The following is a 20,012-nucleotide window of genomic DNA, read 5'->3' as shown; positions in this document are numbered from 1 at the left end:
CCTGCTAAACTTGAGGTTTACGGGCAAAATACAGTGCCCATAATTGCCCGTTAACTCCTCTTTTCACGGAGCGCTAGCACTGGGTTGACAGGACTCATGACTTACCCATAGAGTAATACAAGGATAGAGACCGAACCAGAGTGGTAGCCCCCCCCCCCCCCCCCCCGCTATTCATTTCAATAGAAGTTGCTCAGTGGCGTTTTGAAGCACCCAGAAGACTGCCGGAAGTATAATTATAACTCAATGGCTCGAGCGAGCGGTGGTTTAGCCTAGCCTAGCTTACGCACGTGACGTCATGAATGTCCGTCCACCTCCCATGAAAGTGCTGCAATTCCACATTTCTCCAGTAGGTGGTGGCAGCGTCAACGTTGGATAGCCTTACTGGGGGCTTGATGTAGGCATGCAGGGACATGCACACACATAGACATCAAAGGGGGCTTCAGCCCCTGCCCTTTTACCCGTCTGTAAAACAACTGCCCCTTTCCAGACCACAAATGCAGCGTTTACTACATGGTGAAAGAAACGCAAATGCCACTTCTTTCCATGCCATGCCATATACCGGACGGAAGGCAGCATTCAGGATAATTGCTTTATTTCTCCGAATGCATTTTGCGTTGAACTGATTTGTTTCCAAATCCATGTCGTCGTTACACCACATCTCCAGTAGATAAAGAGTGCTGGGTTGCGCCACGAAAATAGCTGATCTACAAGCTCACAACGCGTCGCAGCGAGCTTGTAGATCAGCTATTTTCGTCCCTGTGGGCATGCCACGTAGCAGACCAGTGTTTATTTCGTCGACTTAAACTATATGATCCTTGACGAAAACTGAATGAAAACTAAATAAACTAAGCTATGATGACTAAAACTGAGACTAAACATATACCGACTATTTTGTCAACGAATAAACTGAAATGAAATGTTAGGGAGGGACTAGTGGAGTATTTTATGGTTGGTTGTGCTCTGAAAATGTTTTCAGCATGCAACCAAGTGTAAAATTAGGCATTACAACGCCACCAAGGCCCACCAAAATACCTTTTTGTCAACAAAATAAATAAAAAAACTGTAGATTTAGTTGACTAAAATCGCATGATATATAGTCGACTAAAACTTGACTAACACTAAGAAATGTCAGATGGCAAAAAATATGACCATTGGTAACATATTCATAGAAAAGCTACTCACGCTACTACGTGATTGGCTACACGAGTTGTGCAGACTCCCAATTGGCTTAGGCAGGCGTTACCATTGCCTTAGAGGCAGCCAATCCTAACTGGGTCGCTAAAGCCAACAGCAGAGGATGTAGGCCAGGCTTCACCTGGCAAAAACTCTTTACAGTGTATGTGGACTGGTTATTGTGGAGAATAAAAATGTCTCAGTGAAAGATTATATCATAAATAACTTTTGTTTAATGGAAAAAGTTGACGTAATTTAACTTTAATCAGGCCAATCACTTCATCATATCAGGGGGATGCAGGTCTGTGAGGGCTGTGTGTAGTTGAGTATAAATTGGTTTGTTTACCTTACATTAAGATTGACATCTTTGTTTGTTGTGGCCGGAAGTTATCGTAAAAGATAAATTACTTTCTATATTTGTCCTATTAAGCACATGGCCGCTGGGATTTGCGTGCGTGCGTGCGTGCGTGAGTGCGTGCGTGCGTGCGTGCGTGCGTGCGTGCGTGCGTTGTGTTCTGATTAAATATATCTTTCATAATTGAGTGACTTGTATTATCTGGGGGTATAATGTAGTTGGAGTGTGTTTGCATAAAGCATGAGTCATTCTCTCTGAAGATTAGCCTTTGACGAAGGCTGTGTATCTCTACGGGATACTGCGTATCGCCGGTGGCGCAAAGTAACTAAGAATGCATGTAGTCAAGTACTGTGCTTAACCCATTTTGACCTGAGATCAGATTCTAAAAATGTCTGTTTGAAAATGACAGTTTTCTGAAAGAGCTATGTTTCTATGTCAGTGGTTCTTCGATTTTTCAAAAATAGCAGATCTACAAGCTCGTAGCACGCCACTCGGTGGCACGCTATGAGCTTGTAGATCTGCTATTTTTCAATAGCTAAAGCATAACATAATGCTATCACCAAAAGGGGTTCCCGCCCAAAATCGGTTAAGTACAATGTTGAGGTATTTCTTTACTTTAATGGAGTACTTCCAATTTGCAATACTCTTTACTTCTACTCCACTACATCTCGGATCGAGGCAAAACAACTACAGCTAAGGGTGTTTTTTAGAGATGTCCCGATACTGTATCGGTATCGGAAAAGTATCGGATCGGCCCTTATTTGGTCATATCGGGTCATATCGGTATATATGTCAGTCCAACCATCGATCCGACACAGGGGTAAGGAAGGGGTTGACACTATGGCAGGTAAATACAATGTTGGGGCATGTGGAGTTTGCTTTGGAGTTGCCCAAACTGCAATTTGAGTGAGGAGTCTGCTATAAACACAACAAGATATATAGCTATAAACACTGTTCCCGGTCGGTCCAAGAATATCCAGTACGATCGTTGGTTTCTCTGCCCACCCAATCAGAAATGATAAATGGTACAGATATTTTGTGGTATATGTTTTATATTGGCTAAAAGAAGAAGAAAATAATCCCCATAACCTTTGATTGGGTGGCCAGGGGGCACGTTTGGGTGTACAAGCACATGCTTGTAGATCTGCTGTCTTTGATTGGGTGGCCAGGGTGCACGTTTGGGTGTACAAGCACATGCTTGTAGATCTGCTGTCTTTGATTGGGTGGCCAGGGTGCACGTTTGGGTGTACAAGCACATGCTTGTAGATCTGCTGTCTTTGATTGGGTGGCCAGGGTGCACGTTTGGGTGTACAAGCACATGCTTGTAGATCTGCTGTCTTTGATTGGGTGGCCAGGGTGCACGTTTGGGTGTACAAGCACATGCTTGTAGATCTGCTGTCTTTGATTGGGTGGCCAGGGTGCACGTTTGGGTGTACAAGCACATGCTTGTAGATCTGCTGTCTTTGATTGGGTGGCCAGGGTGCACGTTTGGGTGTACAAGCACATGCTTGTAGATCTGCTGTCTTTGATTGGGTGGCCAGGGTGCACGTTTGGGTGTACAAGCACATGCTTGTAGATCTGCTGTCTTTGATTGGGTGGCCAGGGTGCACGTTTGGGTGTACAAGCACATGCTTGTAGATCTGCTGTCTTTGATTGGGTGGCCAGGGTGCACGTTTGGGTGTACAAGCACATGCTTGTAGATCTGCTGTCTTTGATTGGGTGGCCAGGGTGCACGTTTGGGTGTACAAGCACATGCTTGTAGATCTGCTGTCTTTGATTGGGTGGCCAGGGTGCACGTTTGGGTGTACAAGCACATGCTTGTAGATCTGCTGTCTTTGATTGGGTGGCCAGGGTGCACGTTTGGGTGTACAAGCACATGCTTGTAGATCTGCTGTCTTTGATTGGGTGGCCAGGGTGCACGTTTGGGTGTACAAGCACATGCTTGTAGATCTGCTGTCTTTGATTGGGTGGCCAGGGTGCACGTTTGGGTGTACAAGCACATGCTTGTAGATCTGCTGTCTTTGATTGGGTGGCCAGGGTGCACGTTTGGGTGTACAAGCACATGCTTGTAGATCTGCTGTCTTTGATTGGGTGGCCAGGGGGCACGTTTGGGTGTACACTGCACATGCTTGTAGATCTGCTGTCTTTGATTGGGTGGCCAGGGTGCACGTTTGGGTGTACAAGCACATGCTTGTAGATCTGCTGTCTTTGATTGGGTGGCCAGGGGGCACGTTTGGGTGTACACTGCACATGCTTGTAGATCTGCTGTCTTTGATTGGGTGGCCAGGGGGCACGTTTGGGTGTACACTGCACATGCTTGTAGATCTGCTGTCTTTGATTGGGTGGCCAGGGGGCACGTTTGGGTGTACAACCACATGCTTGTAGATCTGCTGTCTTTGATTGGGTGGCCAGGGGGCACGTTTGGGTGTACACTGCACATGCTTGTAGATCTGCTGTCTTTGATTGGGTGGCCAGGGGGCACGTTTGGGTGTACAAGCACATGCTTGTAGATCTGCTGTCTTTGATTGGGTGGCCAGGGGGCACGTTTGGGTGTACAACCACATGCTTGTAGATCTGCTGTTTTTGGCAAAGCGGTTTGGTGTAGAGCAGTGGTTCCCAAAGTGGGGTCCGGGGACCCCCAGGGGTCCTTGAGGGAGTCCCAGGGGGTCCCCACCTAAATGATAGATAGGAACCAAATGGACCCCTGTGGGTCTATAACTCAGGGAGTGTACAAATGGAACCAAACGGACCCGTTAGGTTCACTGTCAGAGTTAAATTAACATTGATTTTACAATATAAATTGGGGGTCCCAGAGATAGAAATGCCATTAAATGGGGGGTCCGTAGCCATAATGCATGTCAAACTGGGGGTCCTTGAAATGAAAACGGTTGAGAATCACTGCTTGAACCGTAATACAAATCTTCTCTTATGGGGGGTCCTCTGGCATATGGGGGGTCCGCGGGCTAATAAATGTCGATTTAGGGGTCCTTGACATGAAAAGGTTTGAGAACCACATGGTGTATAGAGGCAGAAAAGCTACTCATTTAAGGAATATGGAATGATTAAAATCCCAAAGGGATCCCAGCCCTAGGCTAGCATACAGTAAATTACTTTCATCCTTTCCCCCAAAAAAACTCGCAAAGCCGAGAAAAAGTTTTGCCGTTGGTTGGACTGCTTTGAAGTCTTTATGTTACGTTACGGAGCTTTAGCTTAAACCGCTACCCTCTGTAGGGCCTTATCACTTTAGCCCATTGGGGACTGAGACCAGATTCTACTGAATGTCTTCTAAATCATGTCCGTTTTCTGAAAAAGCTATGTTTCTATGTCAGTGGTTCTTCGATTTTTCAAAAGTAGCAGGCCTACAAGCTCGTAGCGCGCCACTTGGTGGCGCGCTATGAGCTTGTAGATCTGCTATTTTTCAATAGCTAAAGCATAACATAATGCTAACACCAAAACGGGTTCCTGCCCAAAATGGGCAAAATCATGTCCCTTTTCTGAAAAACCTTTGGTTTCTGTATCACTGGTTCTCAAACTGTTTCATTTCAAGGACCCCAAAAATGATATGTATAATTGGCTGCCGACCCCCCCATGTGAAAATATGTTGTTTCAGGGACCCCGCCAGAACCAAAGATATGAGTTAAAAATGTTTGCTGTGAAAGAATATATATTCCTATATATATATATATATATATATATATATATATATATATATATATATATATATATATATATGAGCTTGTAGATCTGCTATTTTTCAATAGCTAACATAATGCTTTTAACCCATTTTGGGCGGGAACCCATTTTGGTGTTTTAAACATTATGTTATAATTTAGCTATTGAAAAATAGCAGATCTACAAGCTCAGCGCGCCACCGAGTGGCGCGCTATGAGCTTGTAGATCTGCTATTTTTGAAAAATCGTGAAAATGTGGCGCAAAATTGGAATCATTTTTTTTAACTCAAATCTTTGCTTCTTCGGAGGGTCCCTGAAACAACATATTTTCAGATGGGGGGGGGGGGGGGGGTGTCGGTGACCAAATACATATAATCTTTGGGGTCCTTGACATGAAAAAGGTTGAGAACCACAGACATAGAAACATGGGGTTTTCTGATAACTGTCATGATTTAGAAGACATTTGTAGAATCAAACTTAGGTCTAAATGGGTTAAACCACTAAAAGGGTTTCCCGTCCTGAATGGGTTAGTAAATATATCTGTTATTATTCATTTTTCCACAGTCTCTGGCCTTTTGTGACAGTGTTTATTCCATTTAGGTCTGACGTCGAAATTAAAAAGAACGTTCGCTCTGAAAGAATATATATTCAACGATTTGTGGGGCATTTTTACAATTTTTTTCAAAAATGGCAGACCTACAAGCTACGAGCTTGTAGATCTGCTATTTTTCAATAGCTAAAGTATAACATAATGCTTAGTTAAAACACCAAAAGGGGTTCCCGTCCAGAATGGGTTATTCACGCTGCATCCATGGCAATAAAGCATATTGAATAGAAAAGTGAATATACATAGAAGTGAGAAAGAGAAAAAAAACGATGTTTTGTGTGAGTTGTATCGTGCGGGCGCTGTGAATAGATTGGTCACGCAGCAGCATCTGAAGGGCTGGAGCAACATCCCCTCATCTCCCATGTATCGGTTGTTATATAGGCAGAAACCTGCTGGAGCAACATCCCCTCATCTCCTATGTCCCGGTTGTTATAGGCAGAAACCTGCTGGAGCAACATCCCCTCATCTCCTATGTCCCGGTTGTTATAGGCAGAAACCTGCTGGAGCAACATCCCCTCATCTCCTATGTCTCGGTTGTTATAGGCAGAAACCTGCTGGAGCAACATCCCCTCATCTCCTATGTCTCGGTTGTTATAGGCAGAAACCTGCTGGAGCAACATCCCCTCATCTCCTATGTCTCGGTTGTTATAGGCAGAAACCTGCTGGAGCAACATCCCCTCATCTCCTATGTCTCGGTTGTTATAGGCAGAAACCTGCTGGAGCAACATCCCCTCATCTCCTATGTCTCGGTTGTTATAAGCAGAAACCTGCTGGAGCAACATCCCCTCATCTCCTATGTCCCGGTTGTTATAGGCAGAAACCTGCTGGAGCAACATCCCCTCATCTCCTATGTCTCGGTTGTTATAGGCAGAAACCTGCTGGAGCAACATCCCCTCATCTCCTATGTCTCGGTTGTTATAGGCAGAAACCTGCTGGAGCAACATCCCCTCATCTCCTCCTATGTCTCGGTTGTTATAGGCAGAAACCTGCTGGAGCAACATCCCCTCATCTCCTATGTCTCGGTTGTTATAGGCAGAAACCTGCTGGAGCAACATCCCCTCATCTCCTATGTCTCGGTTGTTATAGGCAGAAACCTGCTGGAGCAACATCCCCTCATCTCCTATGTCTCGGTTGTTATAGGCAGAAACCTGCTGGAGCAACATCCCCTCATCTCCTATGTCCCGGTTGTTATAGGCAGAAACCTGCTGGAGCAACATCCCCTCATCTCCTATGTCTCGGTTGTTATAGGCAGAAACTCTTATCTTCATATTCTTACTTTGAAGTTGTTTTTATCCCACGATTTTGTAGACCCCTTTTTTTTCCCACCCGGCGCCAATAGGCCTATCTCACAGCCCGCTTTCCACACCCACTTCCGGTAAATAGTGGTGTCATTTAACATTGGCATTTACACGTTTTTTTCTCTGGAGAATCTAAGTACATTTTCTAATGTAAAAATGTGACAGACCAATATCATTATGAAGCAAACAAGATGGTAAATCAGCTCGAACAGATAGAACAAACCTTACCTTGAGAAAACAAAAGTTGTAGACTTCTTAAATTCCCCCTGTTAACATGTAGCGTCTATGGAGTGACGTCACGCTATCACCACTAACCCCGAAAGGGGGCGTATTAAGGGGGGCGGGGAAATTCTGTGAGATAGGGTTATTGCCTAAGCTGTAATGCTGGGCGCTATATACTCTCCTCCTCAAGTCTGCCAACCTGGGGAGAGCCCCGAACTGAAGCTCATGCTTCCTTCAATGCATTGAGCAGGCCGCTTCTTTTCACCCGGCAACTATAGGGCGAGTAGGACGGCACGCTTGGAAGGAACACGTTATTCCAACCAGTTCCTTTCCCCTCCATCAGGCGCCCCGGCTGGCCAGGGGGAGGCAGTATAGAGATCAGGATTACTGCATGTTTTTTGTGAGGGTACCCTCTAACTTTCTCCTTTTTTTGTAAATGAACGTCCTACTTCATCATACTACAGCATCACACAAACACATAAAAAAGTAGCAGATCTACAAGCTCCAAAGGCAGTGCCAAAGCGCCAGCGCTCGCCCAGCAGTCTGCCGTCACCCAGGCGGATGCGTGCACGCTTCTCGCCCTCAGGGCGTCGTACTGGTGTACTGTGGCTCAGTGACGTGTACTGTGTGCTTTGTGTACTTTGTGTACTCTGTGTACTGTGTGTACGGTGCAGGCACGCTGCGCTGTGGTGCTGGTGTTGTGTGTTTAGCAGGGAAACAACACAGTCAGCGCTGCATGCTGAGCTGTGGAGCTAGCAGCCACGCCCTTTGCACCTTACCGCCACACACACACACACACACCTGCTGTCTCTGCATCCTGCTGCACGCACGCACACACCGGCGCACACACCAATCCTGCTCACACACACACACCAATCCTGCTCACACACACACACCCATCCTGCTCACAAACACACACCAATCCTGCTCACACACACACACACCCATCCTGCTCACAAACACACACCAATCCTGCTCACACACACACACCCATCCTGCTCACATACACACACCAATCCTGCTCCCACACACACACACCCATCCTACTCATGCACACCACCGCCCGCCACCACACCACAAAAGGTGCTGCTGACACAGCGTACACACACACACACACACGCAAACGTGAAAACAGGCATATATACAATCCATAATATGTATGCAAACAACATGTGACATGACATGTTCTTGTGTGCACGCTACACACACACACACACACACACACACACACACACACACACACAGTCACACACACACAGTCACACACACACACACACACACACACACACACACACACACACACACACACACACACACACACACACTGTTGGTACATGGGGTCCTGCTGCTATGGTAATAAGTGTGAGGAGGATGACACCTTTCACTGTGCATTTATCATCATTGCAAAGAGGCTGCAAGGTGACTCTGAGGGGCACGCACGCACGCACACACGCACGCACGCACGCACGCACGCACGCACACACGCACACACGCTCACACGCGCAAACATCTGTTCTCATCTCTCTGGACATTGACAGATGCCAAGGAAGCTCTGTGCCCAAAGATCTATTTCAGTCTCTCTCTAATGCATGCACACACACACGCACACGCACACGCACACACACACACACACACGCACACACGTACACGCACGCACACGCACACACACGTGCACATGTCTCATCAGTGTGTCAGATGAGTTGTGTTATTAGCACTTGGCAGATGTTGCTTCTGCAGTGACTTCAGCTTGAACACACTCTAATAAACATGATGGCTGGCAGCTGTCACAGACATGCACGCACACACGCACGCACATGGACACACGCACGCACATGGACACACGCACGCACATGGACACACGCACGCACAGACACACGCGAACATGTGTTTGTATTGCTACACTTGTCAGGACAACAAACTTTTAGGAAGGCAAATGTATTGATGCTATTTTTCGAGGGGCTGTTATTAACTCTCATCCTAAAAGCCAAACAATAATTCGATCTATACAAGCTCAAAGCGCACGCACACGCACACGCACACCACATGTCACATGGTGGTGGTGACCTGGTCTGGCCTCAGCCCACCCAGGCACATGCTTGGTGGGATGGGATTGGGGCCCGGGGAGGGGGGGGGGGGGGGTCACCTCTGTGACCTGCTGGTGTAGCGCTCCCCTAATCTCATTGTGTCTGTCCTGCTGGTGTGGACCTCTCCTCTCCTCCCCAACCTCCACCCCATGGTCTAGCAGAAGCTAGACTAGTCGACGGGGGTCTCATGTTACCTGGTCGGTGGGTGGTACACACATTTAAGCATCCTATGCAGATGGATGGAGGAAAACTAAGCACTTATAGGGTTAATGAGATCTAAAGTTAACAAAAATGTTAAATCATGCTGTATCGGCCTCGCTTCAAAAGTTAGCTGTCTTTTTCTGTCTTGTTTTTGATTGTTATTTTTTTAAATCTTAATCCATAATCTACCTTGCTGATGATTCACCAGGATCCTGGATGGCTTGATTCTAGGTCTTAAAATAATTTATATAAATATTTTTTGTAAATCTGGAAAAATGAATGGCCGATTTTTCAGTGGGGCCAGAGTGACAACATTGCTATGCTCTTTTACAATGATGTGTAGAGAAGAGTTCAGAGCTGTTTTTTCCCTGGCCTGGGCCAACCTGCACATTGGGAGCAATTATGGGTTCAGTGTCTTGCTCAAGGACACTTCGGCACTCTGGGGGAGCCCCCGCGTTCGAACTGCTTGGCCACTCTACCCCTGAGCCACATGCCGCCCCACATCTTACTTTCCACCAGTGTGAATGTCCTTGGGGAGCGTGGCGTGTCAGGGTCATGTCCTTGAGGAGCGTGCTTGGCGTGTCAGGGTCATGTCCTTGGGGAGCGTGGCGTGTCGGGGTCATGTCCTTGAGGAGCGTGCGTGGCGTGTCAGGGTCATGTCCTTGGGGAGCGTGCGTGGCGTGTCAGGGTCATGTCCTTGGGGAGCGTGGCGTGTCGGGGTCATGTCCTTGGGGAGCGTGGCGTGTCAGGGTCATGTCCTTGAGGAGCGTGGCGTGTCAGGGTCATGTCCTTGGGGAGCGTGCGTGGCGTGTCAGGGTCATGTCCTTGGGGAGTGTGGCGTGTCAGGGTCATGTCCTTGGGGAGCGTGGCGTGTCAGGGTCATGTCCTTGGGGAGCGTGCGTGGCGTGTCAGGGTCATGTCCTTGGGGAGCGTGCGTGGCGTGTCAGGGTCATGTCCTTGGGGAGCGTGCGTGGCGTGTCAGGGTCATGTCCTTGGGGAGCGTGGCGTGTCAGGGTCATGTCCTTGGGGAGCGTGGCGTGTCGGGGTCATGTCCTTGGGGAGCGTGCGTGGCGTGTCAGGGTCGTGTCCTTGGGGAGCGTGGCGTGTCAGGGTCATGTCCTTGGGGAGCGTGGCGTGTCGGGGTCATGTCCTTGGGGAGCGTGCGTGGCGTGTCAGGGTCGTGTCCTTGGGGAGCGTGCGTGGCGTGTCAGGGTCGTGTCCTTGGGGAGCGTGGCGTGTCAGGGTCATGTCCTTGGGGAGCGTGGCGTGTCGGGGTCATGTCCTTGGGGAGCGTGCGTGGCGTGTCAGGGTCGTGTCCTTGGGGAGCGTGCGTGGCGTGTCAGGGTCATGCTGGGCAGTGGGAGAGCGCTGTGAGCACTAACCCATTTAGGCCTGACGTCGAAATTAAAAAAAATGTCTTCTAAATCATGACAGTTTTCTGAAATGCCTATGTTTCTATATCAGTGGTGCTCAATATTTCATGTCAAGGGCCGCAAAAGATATATGTAATTTGCCACCGACCCCCATCTGAAAATATGTTCCAATGACCCCCCCCCCCCCCCCCCCCGCCCCAAGAAGCAAAGATTTGAGTTAAAAATAATATATATTCAAAGTTTTGCGCCAACATTTTCACGATTTAAAAAAAATAGCAGACCTACAAGCTCGTAGCGCGGCACTCGGTGCCGCGCTATGAGCTTGTAGATCTGCTATTTTTTCAATATCTAAAGCATAACATAATGCTTAAAACACCAAAAGGGGTTCCCGCCCAGGAGGGGCTAATGGAGTCTCTGCAGTGATACAGCCTCGGCAAGAAAGCCTCCGGACGGACGGAGAGTTTTTCAGCTGCGTCTCGTCCGTGTCTGTGGGAAAAAAAACAACCATCTGTCTCTGGCTATATCTTCCCCAAATGAGCCTTGACATGTAATTCCCCCTCAGCTCGCCACTCTCAGTAAACAACCCTGTTATACTGCGCTGGCGCTCGGTCCGAGGCTTCCATCCATCCATCCATGCAGCCACACGGGAGAGAAAGGACGTGACATTTAACCCATTTGAAAAAAATATGTCTTCTAAATCAGGGGTTCTCAACGTTTTTGGCCGGGGACCCCCGAAAATGCTTTGGCAACGTCTCGGGACCCCCGCCCCGCCCCCTCCCGACCCCCAATATAAATTGACTGCTACAATAACCTTAAACCATTTTGGGCGGGAACAATTTACAATTTACAATTGTAAATTGTAAAGGGAACCCCTTTTGGTGTTTTAAGCATTGTTATAATTTAGCTATTTAAAAATAGCAGATCTACAAGCTCATAGCGCGCCACCGAGTGGTGCGCTATGAGCTTGTAGATCTGCTATTTTTGAAAAATCGTGAAAAAAAAATATTATTATTATTATTATTTTTTTTTTTTTTTTAATAATTTGGGGACCCCCTAAAATAATTTGGCGACCCCCCGAGGGGTCGCGACCCATGGGTTGAGAACCCCTGTTCTAAATCCTAAAAGTTTGCTGAAAAACCCCATGTTTCTGTGTCAGTGGTGCTCAACCTTTTTCATGTCAAAGACCCCCAGAATTATTTGTATTTGGCCGAGGATGTGTTGTTCCAGGGACACCCCCAGAAGCAAAGATTTGAGTTAAAAACGTTCCCCCTGAAAGAATATGTACTCAAAGTTAGCATCACAATCATTTTAATCACTTTAACACAATCAGTGCCCGGGATTTCCTTCAAAATAGAAGCTCTGGGGTGCCGGAAAGACACCGCTTTTACTCTGAACCTCTTCTCTCGCCTGGTAACATTGAGGATGCGCTAGGACAGGGGTTCTCAACCCGTGGGTCGCGACCCCTCGGGGGGTCGCCAAATTATTTTAGGGGGTCCCCAAATTATTTTCAAAAAAAAAAAAGATGTTTTTTTAAATTTTATTTTCACGATTTTTCAAAAATAGCAGATCTACAAGCTCATAGCGCGCCACTCCGCTATTTTTCAATAGCTAAATTATAACAATGCTTAAAACACCAAAAGGGGTTCCCGCCCAAAATGGTTTAAGGTTATTGTAGCAGTCAATTTATATTGGGGGTCGGGAGGGGGCGGGGCAGGGGTCCCGAGACGTTGCCAAAACATTTTCGGGGGTCCCCGGCCAAAAAGGTTGAGAACCCCTGCGCTAGGACGTGTACACACGTCCAATGCATGCGTCGGTTGGATTCCCTATAGACGTGTGGACACGTCCAATGCATGCGTCGGTTGGATTCCCTATAGACGTGTGGACACGTCCAATGCATGCGTCGGTTGGATTCCCTATAGACGTGTGGACACGTCCAATGCATGCGTCGGTTGGATTCCCTATAGACGTGTGGACACGTCCAATGCATGCGTCGGTTGGATTCCCTATAGACGTGTGGACACGTCGGATGGACGGAAACGGTTAACTATTGTATACTTAAAGAAATATGTAGATATACAGATTATTGATCTGCTATTTTTGAAAGGTTGGTAACATAAATGTTGTGCAAATCTTTGAATATATATATGTATGCATGTATACAAATGATAACTCGAGTCTTTGCTTCTGGAGGTCCCTGGCACTAGTCATTGTCAGATGGGGGGGGGGGGGGGGGGTCCACGGCCAAATACCTATCAATTTGGGGGTCCCTGGCACGAGTCATTGTCAGATGGGGGGGGGGGTGGTCCACAGCCAAATACATATCAATTTGGGGGTCCCTGTTTGAGAACTATACACTGGTCTAGACATGTTATTGTATCTCTCTATTATCTCAGTGCTTCTGGGAGTTCTCTTATTAGATCCAGTACTTTCTTTATTACTTTCCTTCTTTCCGTCTGGACTTGCTTTGTAATGTCTTTGTTTTCAAGAACACGCTCAAACTAAATCTTCTTAAGGCTTTCAGTGCCGTTGCTATAATAATAAAGGCTTTAGAGTCACTCTATAATCCAATTGAGACGGCAGCGAATAGGTCACGATTCTGTCCCGCCGAGGGAGGTTTTTTTATTATTTGCGGTTGTTTTTTTGTTGAAGGTGTAAAACGTTCAATACCAAATTACCAGCGAGTCTGGCTGCTACTGAGAGAGACTGTACTTCACTGTGCGGAGCTTATGAAATATCTCTCCGCTACAAATTCTTCTCCCCCCCAGGGAGAAGGGTTTTTTCCGTTTATGATCTCTTATGAATTATGAACAACACACCAAAGCTACAGATGAACAGTGTTCCATTTAGGCCTGACATCGAATTTTTTTAAATGTCTTCTAAATCATGACAATTTTCTGGGAAAACCCTCATGTTTCTGTATCAGTGGTTCTCAATATTTCCCCCCCCCCCCCCAGAAGCAAAGATTTGAGGTAAAAACATTCGCTCTGAAAGAATATATATTCAAAGATTTGCGCCACATTTTCACGAAAAAAAAAAAAGGATATAGTCGGACCTTTCTGGAGGTTACATCAGTTCTTTCGTCGTGTTTTTGTGTAGTACTGAAATCAAAGGGAGGGAATACTTTGAAGAACAATTAAGAGTTGAATGGAATTCCTGTCTCCGCGTCTCATTTCCAATACGCCCTGAAAGTATAAACTAAGCAAGTATCCTCTAGGATTGCAACTATGATGACTAAAATCCATAAACATCTTTACACTGACATTTTTTTGACAAGTTGGCCTGTAATTTCATGGCCACAATATAACGTGCTGAAGTCAGTGCTATGCAACGCACATTCACACCACTGCAGGTTCCATCAGCAGAAATAATATGGACTCCTGTTATGGAGCGAGTCCTCAGATGGCCTGGATGCTCTCATGTAGTGTAGAGGCAACTCATTGAAGAGAGATCTCTGTGAACTGAAGCCTTGTTGAACCGTGTGTGTGTGTGTGTGTGTGTGTGTGTGTGTGGGCGCGTGTGTGTGTGGGCGTTTGTGTGCGCTGCGTGCGTGTGTGTGTTCGCAGCCGATGTATTTTAGTGTGGCTATTTTCAGCATGCTACCAACTAACCAAATCAGGCATTACGAGGACACGAAATATTATGATCTTTGGTCGACTTACAACTAGACTAAAAACCTAAAACATTTCAGATGGCTAAAATATGACTAAATGTAATTTTATTCAAAAGACTATATTGACTAAAACTACGTGCGTGTGTGGTCTGTCTGTCTGTCTTGTCTGTCTGTCTGTCTGTCTGTCTGTCTGTCTGTCTGTCTGTCTGTCTGTCTGTCTGTCTGTCTGTCTGTCGGGTCTGGTCTGGTCTGGTCTGGTCGGGTCGTGTCTGTCTGTCTGTCTGTCTGTGTTGTATACTGTTAGTTATAGTCAGGGGTCTCTGCGGCGTTCCAAGGTCCAGGTGAAGGCCATCCTTCCTCCAGGTGAAGGCCATCCAGCCTAATTAGATATGCATGAATGGAAATGCTGCCATATGGCCGTGCAGGTCACTGAGGAGAGCCATGAAATGTAGATGAGGAGACCTATAAGCTGTCCATCTGGCTGGCCGTGCAACTTTTATTGTGCGTGCGTGCGTGCCTGCGTGCGTGCGTGAATTTATAACTTGTTTTTGTTGCTCTGTTCCTCTCTCACACACAAACTCAAAGTCAAAGGCCTTCAAAGAGTTGGGACTGCAGGCGTAGAGAGAGAGAGAGAATGAGGCAGAGTTCTTTGAACTGACTGACTTAGCTGAGAGGTTGTTGCGCACGCACGCACGCACGCACGCACGCACGCACGCACGCACGCACGCACGCACGCACGCAAGCACGCACACATACTAATCATGGAAACTTTACTGTATACGGTGTGCTCGCGGAGAGTTTAGGAAATATGTACTAACTAATAAGTAATAGTTATGTTTATGTGGTTTTTCCGACTGAAGGTTTCATTATGGCTGATATTTTGTTACCTTCCAGACAGAAAGTAGCATACTCATATAAACTCTTCTCTGTCCCTCATTAACACATTTGTCTGCCTTTTGTAAAGTAAATGGTAAATGGTGCTTTTATGTAGTGCTTTTATCCAAGGCGCTTTTCATAGATGGGTGCATTACATTCACCCATTCACACACGCATTCATACACCGATGGTGGTGGAAAGGAGTCTTGCTCAAGGACACTTCCACACTACTAACTCTGGGGGAGCCCGGGATCGAACTGGGAAACTCATGGTTCCCATCCGGCCACTCTGCCCCTGAGCCACTGCCGCCCCAGTCAAGCAGTTCATTGTGAATTGGAATCCTTTCTTAGTTCATCTCAGGTGAACTTCAGAAAGAGAGCTGTTACTTATAGGCTTGTTCAGTGGCGTGCACAGACATTTAGAGGGGCAGGACCGTGGCGTGCACAGACATTTAGAGGGGCAGGACCGTGGCGTGCACAGACATTTAGAGGGGCAGGGGTTGGGGGTCAGGGGTCAGTGGCGTGCACAGACATTTAGAGGGGCAGGACAGTGGCGTGCACAGACATTTAGAGGGGCAGGACAGTGGCGTGCACAGACATTTAGAGGGGCAGGGGTTGGGGGTCAGGGGTCAGTGGCGTGCACAGACATTTAGAGGGGCAGGACAGTGGCGTGCACAGACATTTAGAGGGGCAGGGGTCAGTGGCGTGCACAGACATTTAGAGGGGCAGGTGCTCAAGTGAAAAAAGGGCACCTTGTGCAGCACGTGGAACCGGCCGGTTGCCTTAACACATTCTGTACATAGGACATCTGGAAACGTCTAAGGGAATCGAACCGAGGGGTGCATACGATGTCTGTAGACGTCCTAGCGCATCCTCAATGATACCGGGCGAGAGAGGAATATTCTGATTTTTTTCCTTTTTTTTAATTTTTCAGTTCGCCTCTCGGCCGTATGCTACGCTCTGCACTCATGTTAGCTTACCGTTGACTTAGCTGTTAGCGCGGCAGAAAGAATGCCTCGTCTCTCCTAATCCAGGGTGCTCTCCGTGGTTTTGAACGGATCGATATACTAGCGCTTCATTTCTGCTCCTCATCCGTCTCTCCCGCAAAATATGAACGCTTATTGGATCATATATCGTATAAATTAAAACGATAGCAATGTAAGCTAGCTATGTAATGTAAACTTTTTTTAGCGGATTGTTTCCGGGTCGTGGGGTTCAGAGCAAAAGCGGCCATGTCTTTCCGGCACCCTAGAGCTCCTATGTTGAAGGAATCACGGCAACAGTTGTGTTAATAGTGTGAGATTTATAGATTTTGGGGCATAAATAACATATTGGAAGCTTTTTTTTTTTAATCAAGAATTGATCAATGTCACCATGGTCCACATATACTGTACACTGTACAAATGTTTGTACAAAAACACTGACTACTCGGGACCCATTTTTGTCACCGTTATTTTGAGCTTCGGCTCTCCTCTCTCCTCTCTCCGACTAACTCGTGCCCATGGAACGCTGGGAGACGTGACATGCTTGTACCGTCGTGACTGAGGACACAATGCCATGGAACGCTGGGAGACGTGACATGCTTGTACCGTCGTGACTGAGGACACAATGCCTTGGTTTAGTGGATGTAACACCTGAGCTTTTTATGTCCTTGAATCCAATTTCCTTTGTGTGGACATGAATAAATTGTTAAAATGTGTGTTGTGTGTGTGTGTGTGTGTTGTGTGTGTGTGTGTGTGTCTCCTCACAGCCAGTGAGAACTGCCACGACTTCCATCCCATGTTCTTCACGCACGACCGCTCCTTCGAGGAGTTCTTCTGCATCTGCATCCAGCTCCTCAACAAGACCTGGAAGGAGATGAGAGCCACGAGCGAAGACTTCAACAAGGTGCGTCCCACGACGTGTGGGTTGGATTGTTGAAGATCTGTCCTCGTTTTCTTTTGTTGTTGCTCTCTTCCTTTCTCACACACACACACACACACACACGCGCGCGCACACACGCACACACACGTGTGTGCGTGCGTGCTCACCCTGATGTATGCGTCCTGCTGCTGCAGACTGAAGTAATGCATGTTGTCCAGAGCCAGCATGCCTGGAGGGATCTGAGTGAAGTCCAGCGCTGGGTTGAGACACACACACACACACACACACACACACACACACACACACACACACACACACACACACACACAGACACAGACACAGACACACACACACTCTTTTTGTCTGGTCTGGCACAGAGCCATAGAAGGAGAGAGTTACGACATCTCCGTTCACTTCCTGCATGGGCCCGTCCAATGGCGGCTGGCTATATGGGGAGCCGAATAGTTACAATTAAGTCCTGGACCGGAAGTTCACAGAATGCACAGCCCAGCTTTAATGATCCTAAATCTCTTTATTTTAGATTGTTTTTTTTAGTAATAGTACATAAACATTACCGAGACTTCAGTTGTCACTGTATAATACTTTAAAACGGTTGTCATGTTGCACACATGCCTCCTAAAATTGCTGATATTTGCGGCACTCTCATTGAAAACAATCCATTTAAAACTCCACCTCGTCACTCTTCAGCACTGCATGACCTGCAGCGCTCGAGCGCCGACTGTTTTCTGCCCTCTCAAGGCTCATTCATAGTGGTGAGGTGACCACCGCTCCGGTGGTGAGGTGACCACCGCTCCGGTAGCCTGGAACTCACCTAGGCTTTCTATGGCATAGGCAGCTCCCGGCAGGATCCGCCGGCAGAAACTGTGCGCAGCTGCTGGACATGAGACTAATTACTTAGAGCGACAGAGAGAGAGAGGAGAGTGTGTGTGTGTACGGGTGTGCGTGTGTGCGTCAAATTAACAAAGGTGCAGACGATCAGAAATCAGCAGAGAGTGATCGACGTTTGCGCTACTCTATGCCAATTTGAAGTGGACTCGGACCCAGACTTTTTTTTCTTCCTGTGAGGTGACCACCACTCCGGTGGTGAGGTGACCACCGCTCCGGTGGTGAGGTGACCACCGCTCCGGTGGTGAGGTGACCACCACTCCGGTGGTGAGGTGACCACCGGAGCTGAAATAACGTTGAGCGGTGGTGAGTAAAAACAGAGAGAAGGGCTGTGGCGGTGGTTTGCTCTTCACCGCGGCTCAGTGATGTCATGTTCGGTGGTGGTCACCTCACCACCGAAGCTCCAGACTATGAATAACGCTTCACTCTCCTCTACACTCCACTCTGCTCTGGCATACTGCGTTCTAGTGTGCTCCCATTGACAGCTTTTCCTGCTAAGCCTTTCTGTAAGACACGCAGAGACACACAGATGGACTCGTCAAACGCAGCTGCATATGTTTAACCTTTTTCCCAGTGTTCGTTTATTTTCTTGTTCCACGGCGCGCACACACACACACACACACACACACACACACACACACACACACACACACACACACACACACACACACACACACACACACACACACACACACACCACCTCAAGGAGGTACAAACGCGAGCTCAGTATAGTTATCCTCCGGTAAAGTCACTCCTGGTGACTGGTGGCTCGTTTTGAAAAGCCACAGATGGCGCCCAGACAGTGACGCCTGATTTGCATTCATTCATCAGCAACTGTTGAGCGAGGAGGACAATATGTTGTGATTCAGCCTTTCAGAGGACGTGGATCAGAACCGCCTGATGGCGGGTATGGGCCGAGTGGATCAGAACGGCCTGATGGCGGGTATGGGCCGAGTGGATCAGAACGGCCTGACGGCGGGTATGGGCCGAGTGGATCAGAACCGCCTGATGGCGGGTATGGGCCGAGTGGATCAGAACCGACGGCGGGTATGGGCCGAGTGGATCAGAACGGCCTGACGGCGGGTATGGGCCGAGTGGATCAGAACCGCCTGATGGCGGGTATGGGCCGAGTGGATCAGAACGGCCTGACGGCGGGTATGGGCCGAGTGGATCAGAACCGCCTGATGGCGGGTATGGGCCGAGTGGATCAGAACCGCCTGATGGCGGGTATGGGCCGAGTGGATCAGAACGGCCTGACGGCGGTGTTGTGGGCCGAGTGCTTCATGTCAATGGAACGGTATAGCCCTTTAGTAGGCCTGCACCTGTTCTGTTTTAGACAGAATTGTCGTGCGAGTCAGTGACCAGCTCAGTGGCCTTGAGGTTAGAGTGTCCGCCCTGAAACTGGGAGGTCGGGGTTCGATCCCCGGCCGGGTCATACCAAAGACTGTAAAAAAGGGACCCAATGCCTCCCTGCTTGACACTCAGCATCAAAGGGTTGGATTGGGGGTCAAATCTACTAATCAAGTGATTCCCGAGCGCGGCACGGCTGCAGCTCACCCGCTCCTTGGCTGCAGCTCACCGCTCCTTGGCTGCAGCTCACCGCTCCTTGGCTGCAGCTCACCGCTCCTTGGCTGCAGCTCACCCGCTCCTTGGCTGCAGCTCACCGCTCCTTGGCTGCGGCTCACCGCTCCTTGGCTGCAGCTCACCCGCTCCTTGGCTGCAGCTCACCGCTCCTTGGCTGCAGCTCACCGCTCCTTGGCTGCAGCTCACCGCT

At 48.1% G+C, this 20,012-nt stretch overlaps 1 protein-coding gene across 1 annotated transcript in view; it reads left to right on the top strand.

Annotated features, from left to right (window-relative positions):
* Positions 1-20,012, top strand: part of elmo1 (engulfment and cell motility 1 (ced-12 homolog, C. elegans)) — a gene marked incomplete at its 3' end in the record, with an annotated part of 191,011 nt that overhangs the window by 56,680 nt on the left and 114,319 nt on the right. The window contains exon 13 of the mRNA XM_079522966.1: positions 17,220-17,356. Within this exon, the coding sequence (XP_079379092.1) occupies positions 17,220-17,356 (137 nt within the window). The remainder of the gene's footprint in view (positions 1-17,219; positions 17,357-20,012) is intronic.

The sequence above is a fragment of the Electrona antarctica genome (genome assembly GCF_951216825.1).
Source record: "Electrona antarctica genome assembly, chromosome: 15".
In the NCBI taxonomy this organism is placed as follows: domain Eukaryota; kingdom Metazoa; phylum Chordata; class Actinopteri; order Myctophiformes; family Myctophidae; genus Electrona; species Electrona antarctica.
The sequence above is the reverse complement of the archived record's forward strand: the minus strand, read 5'-3'. Positions and strand labels throughout refer to the sequence as shown.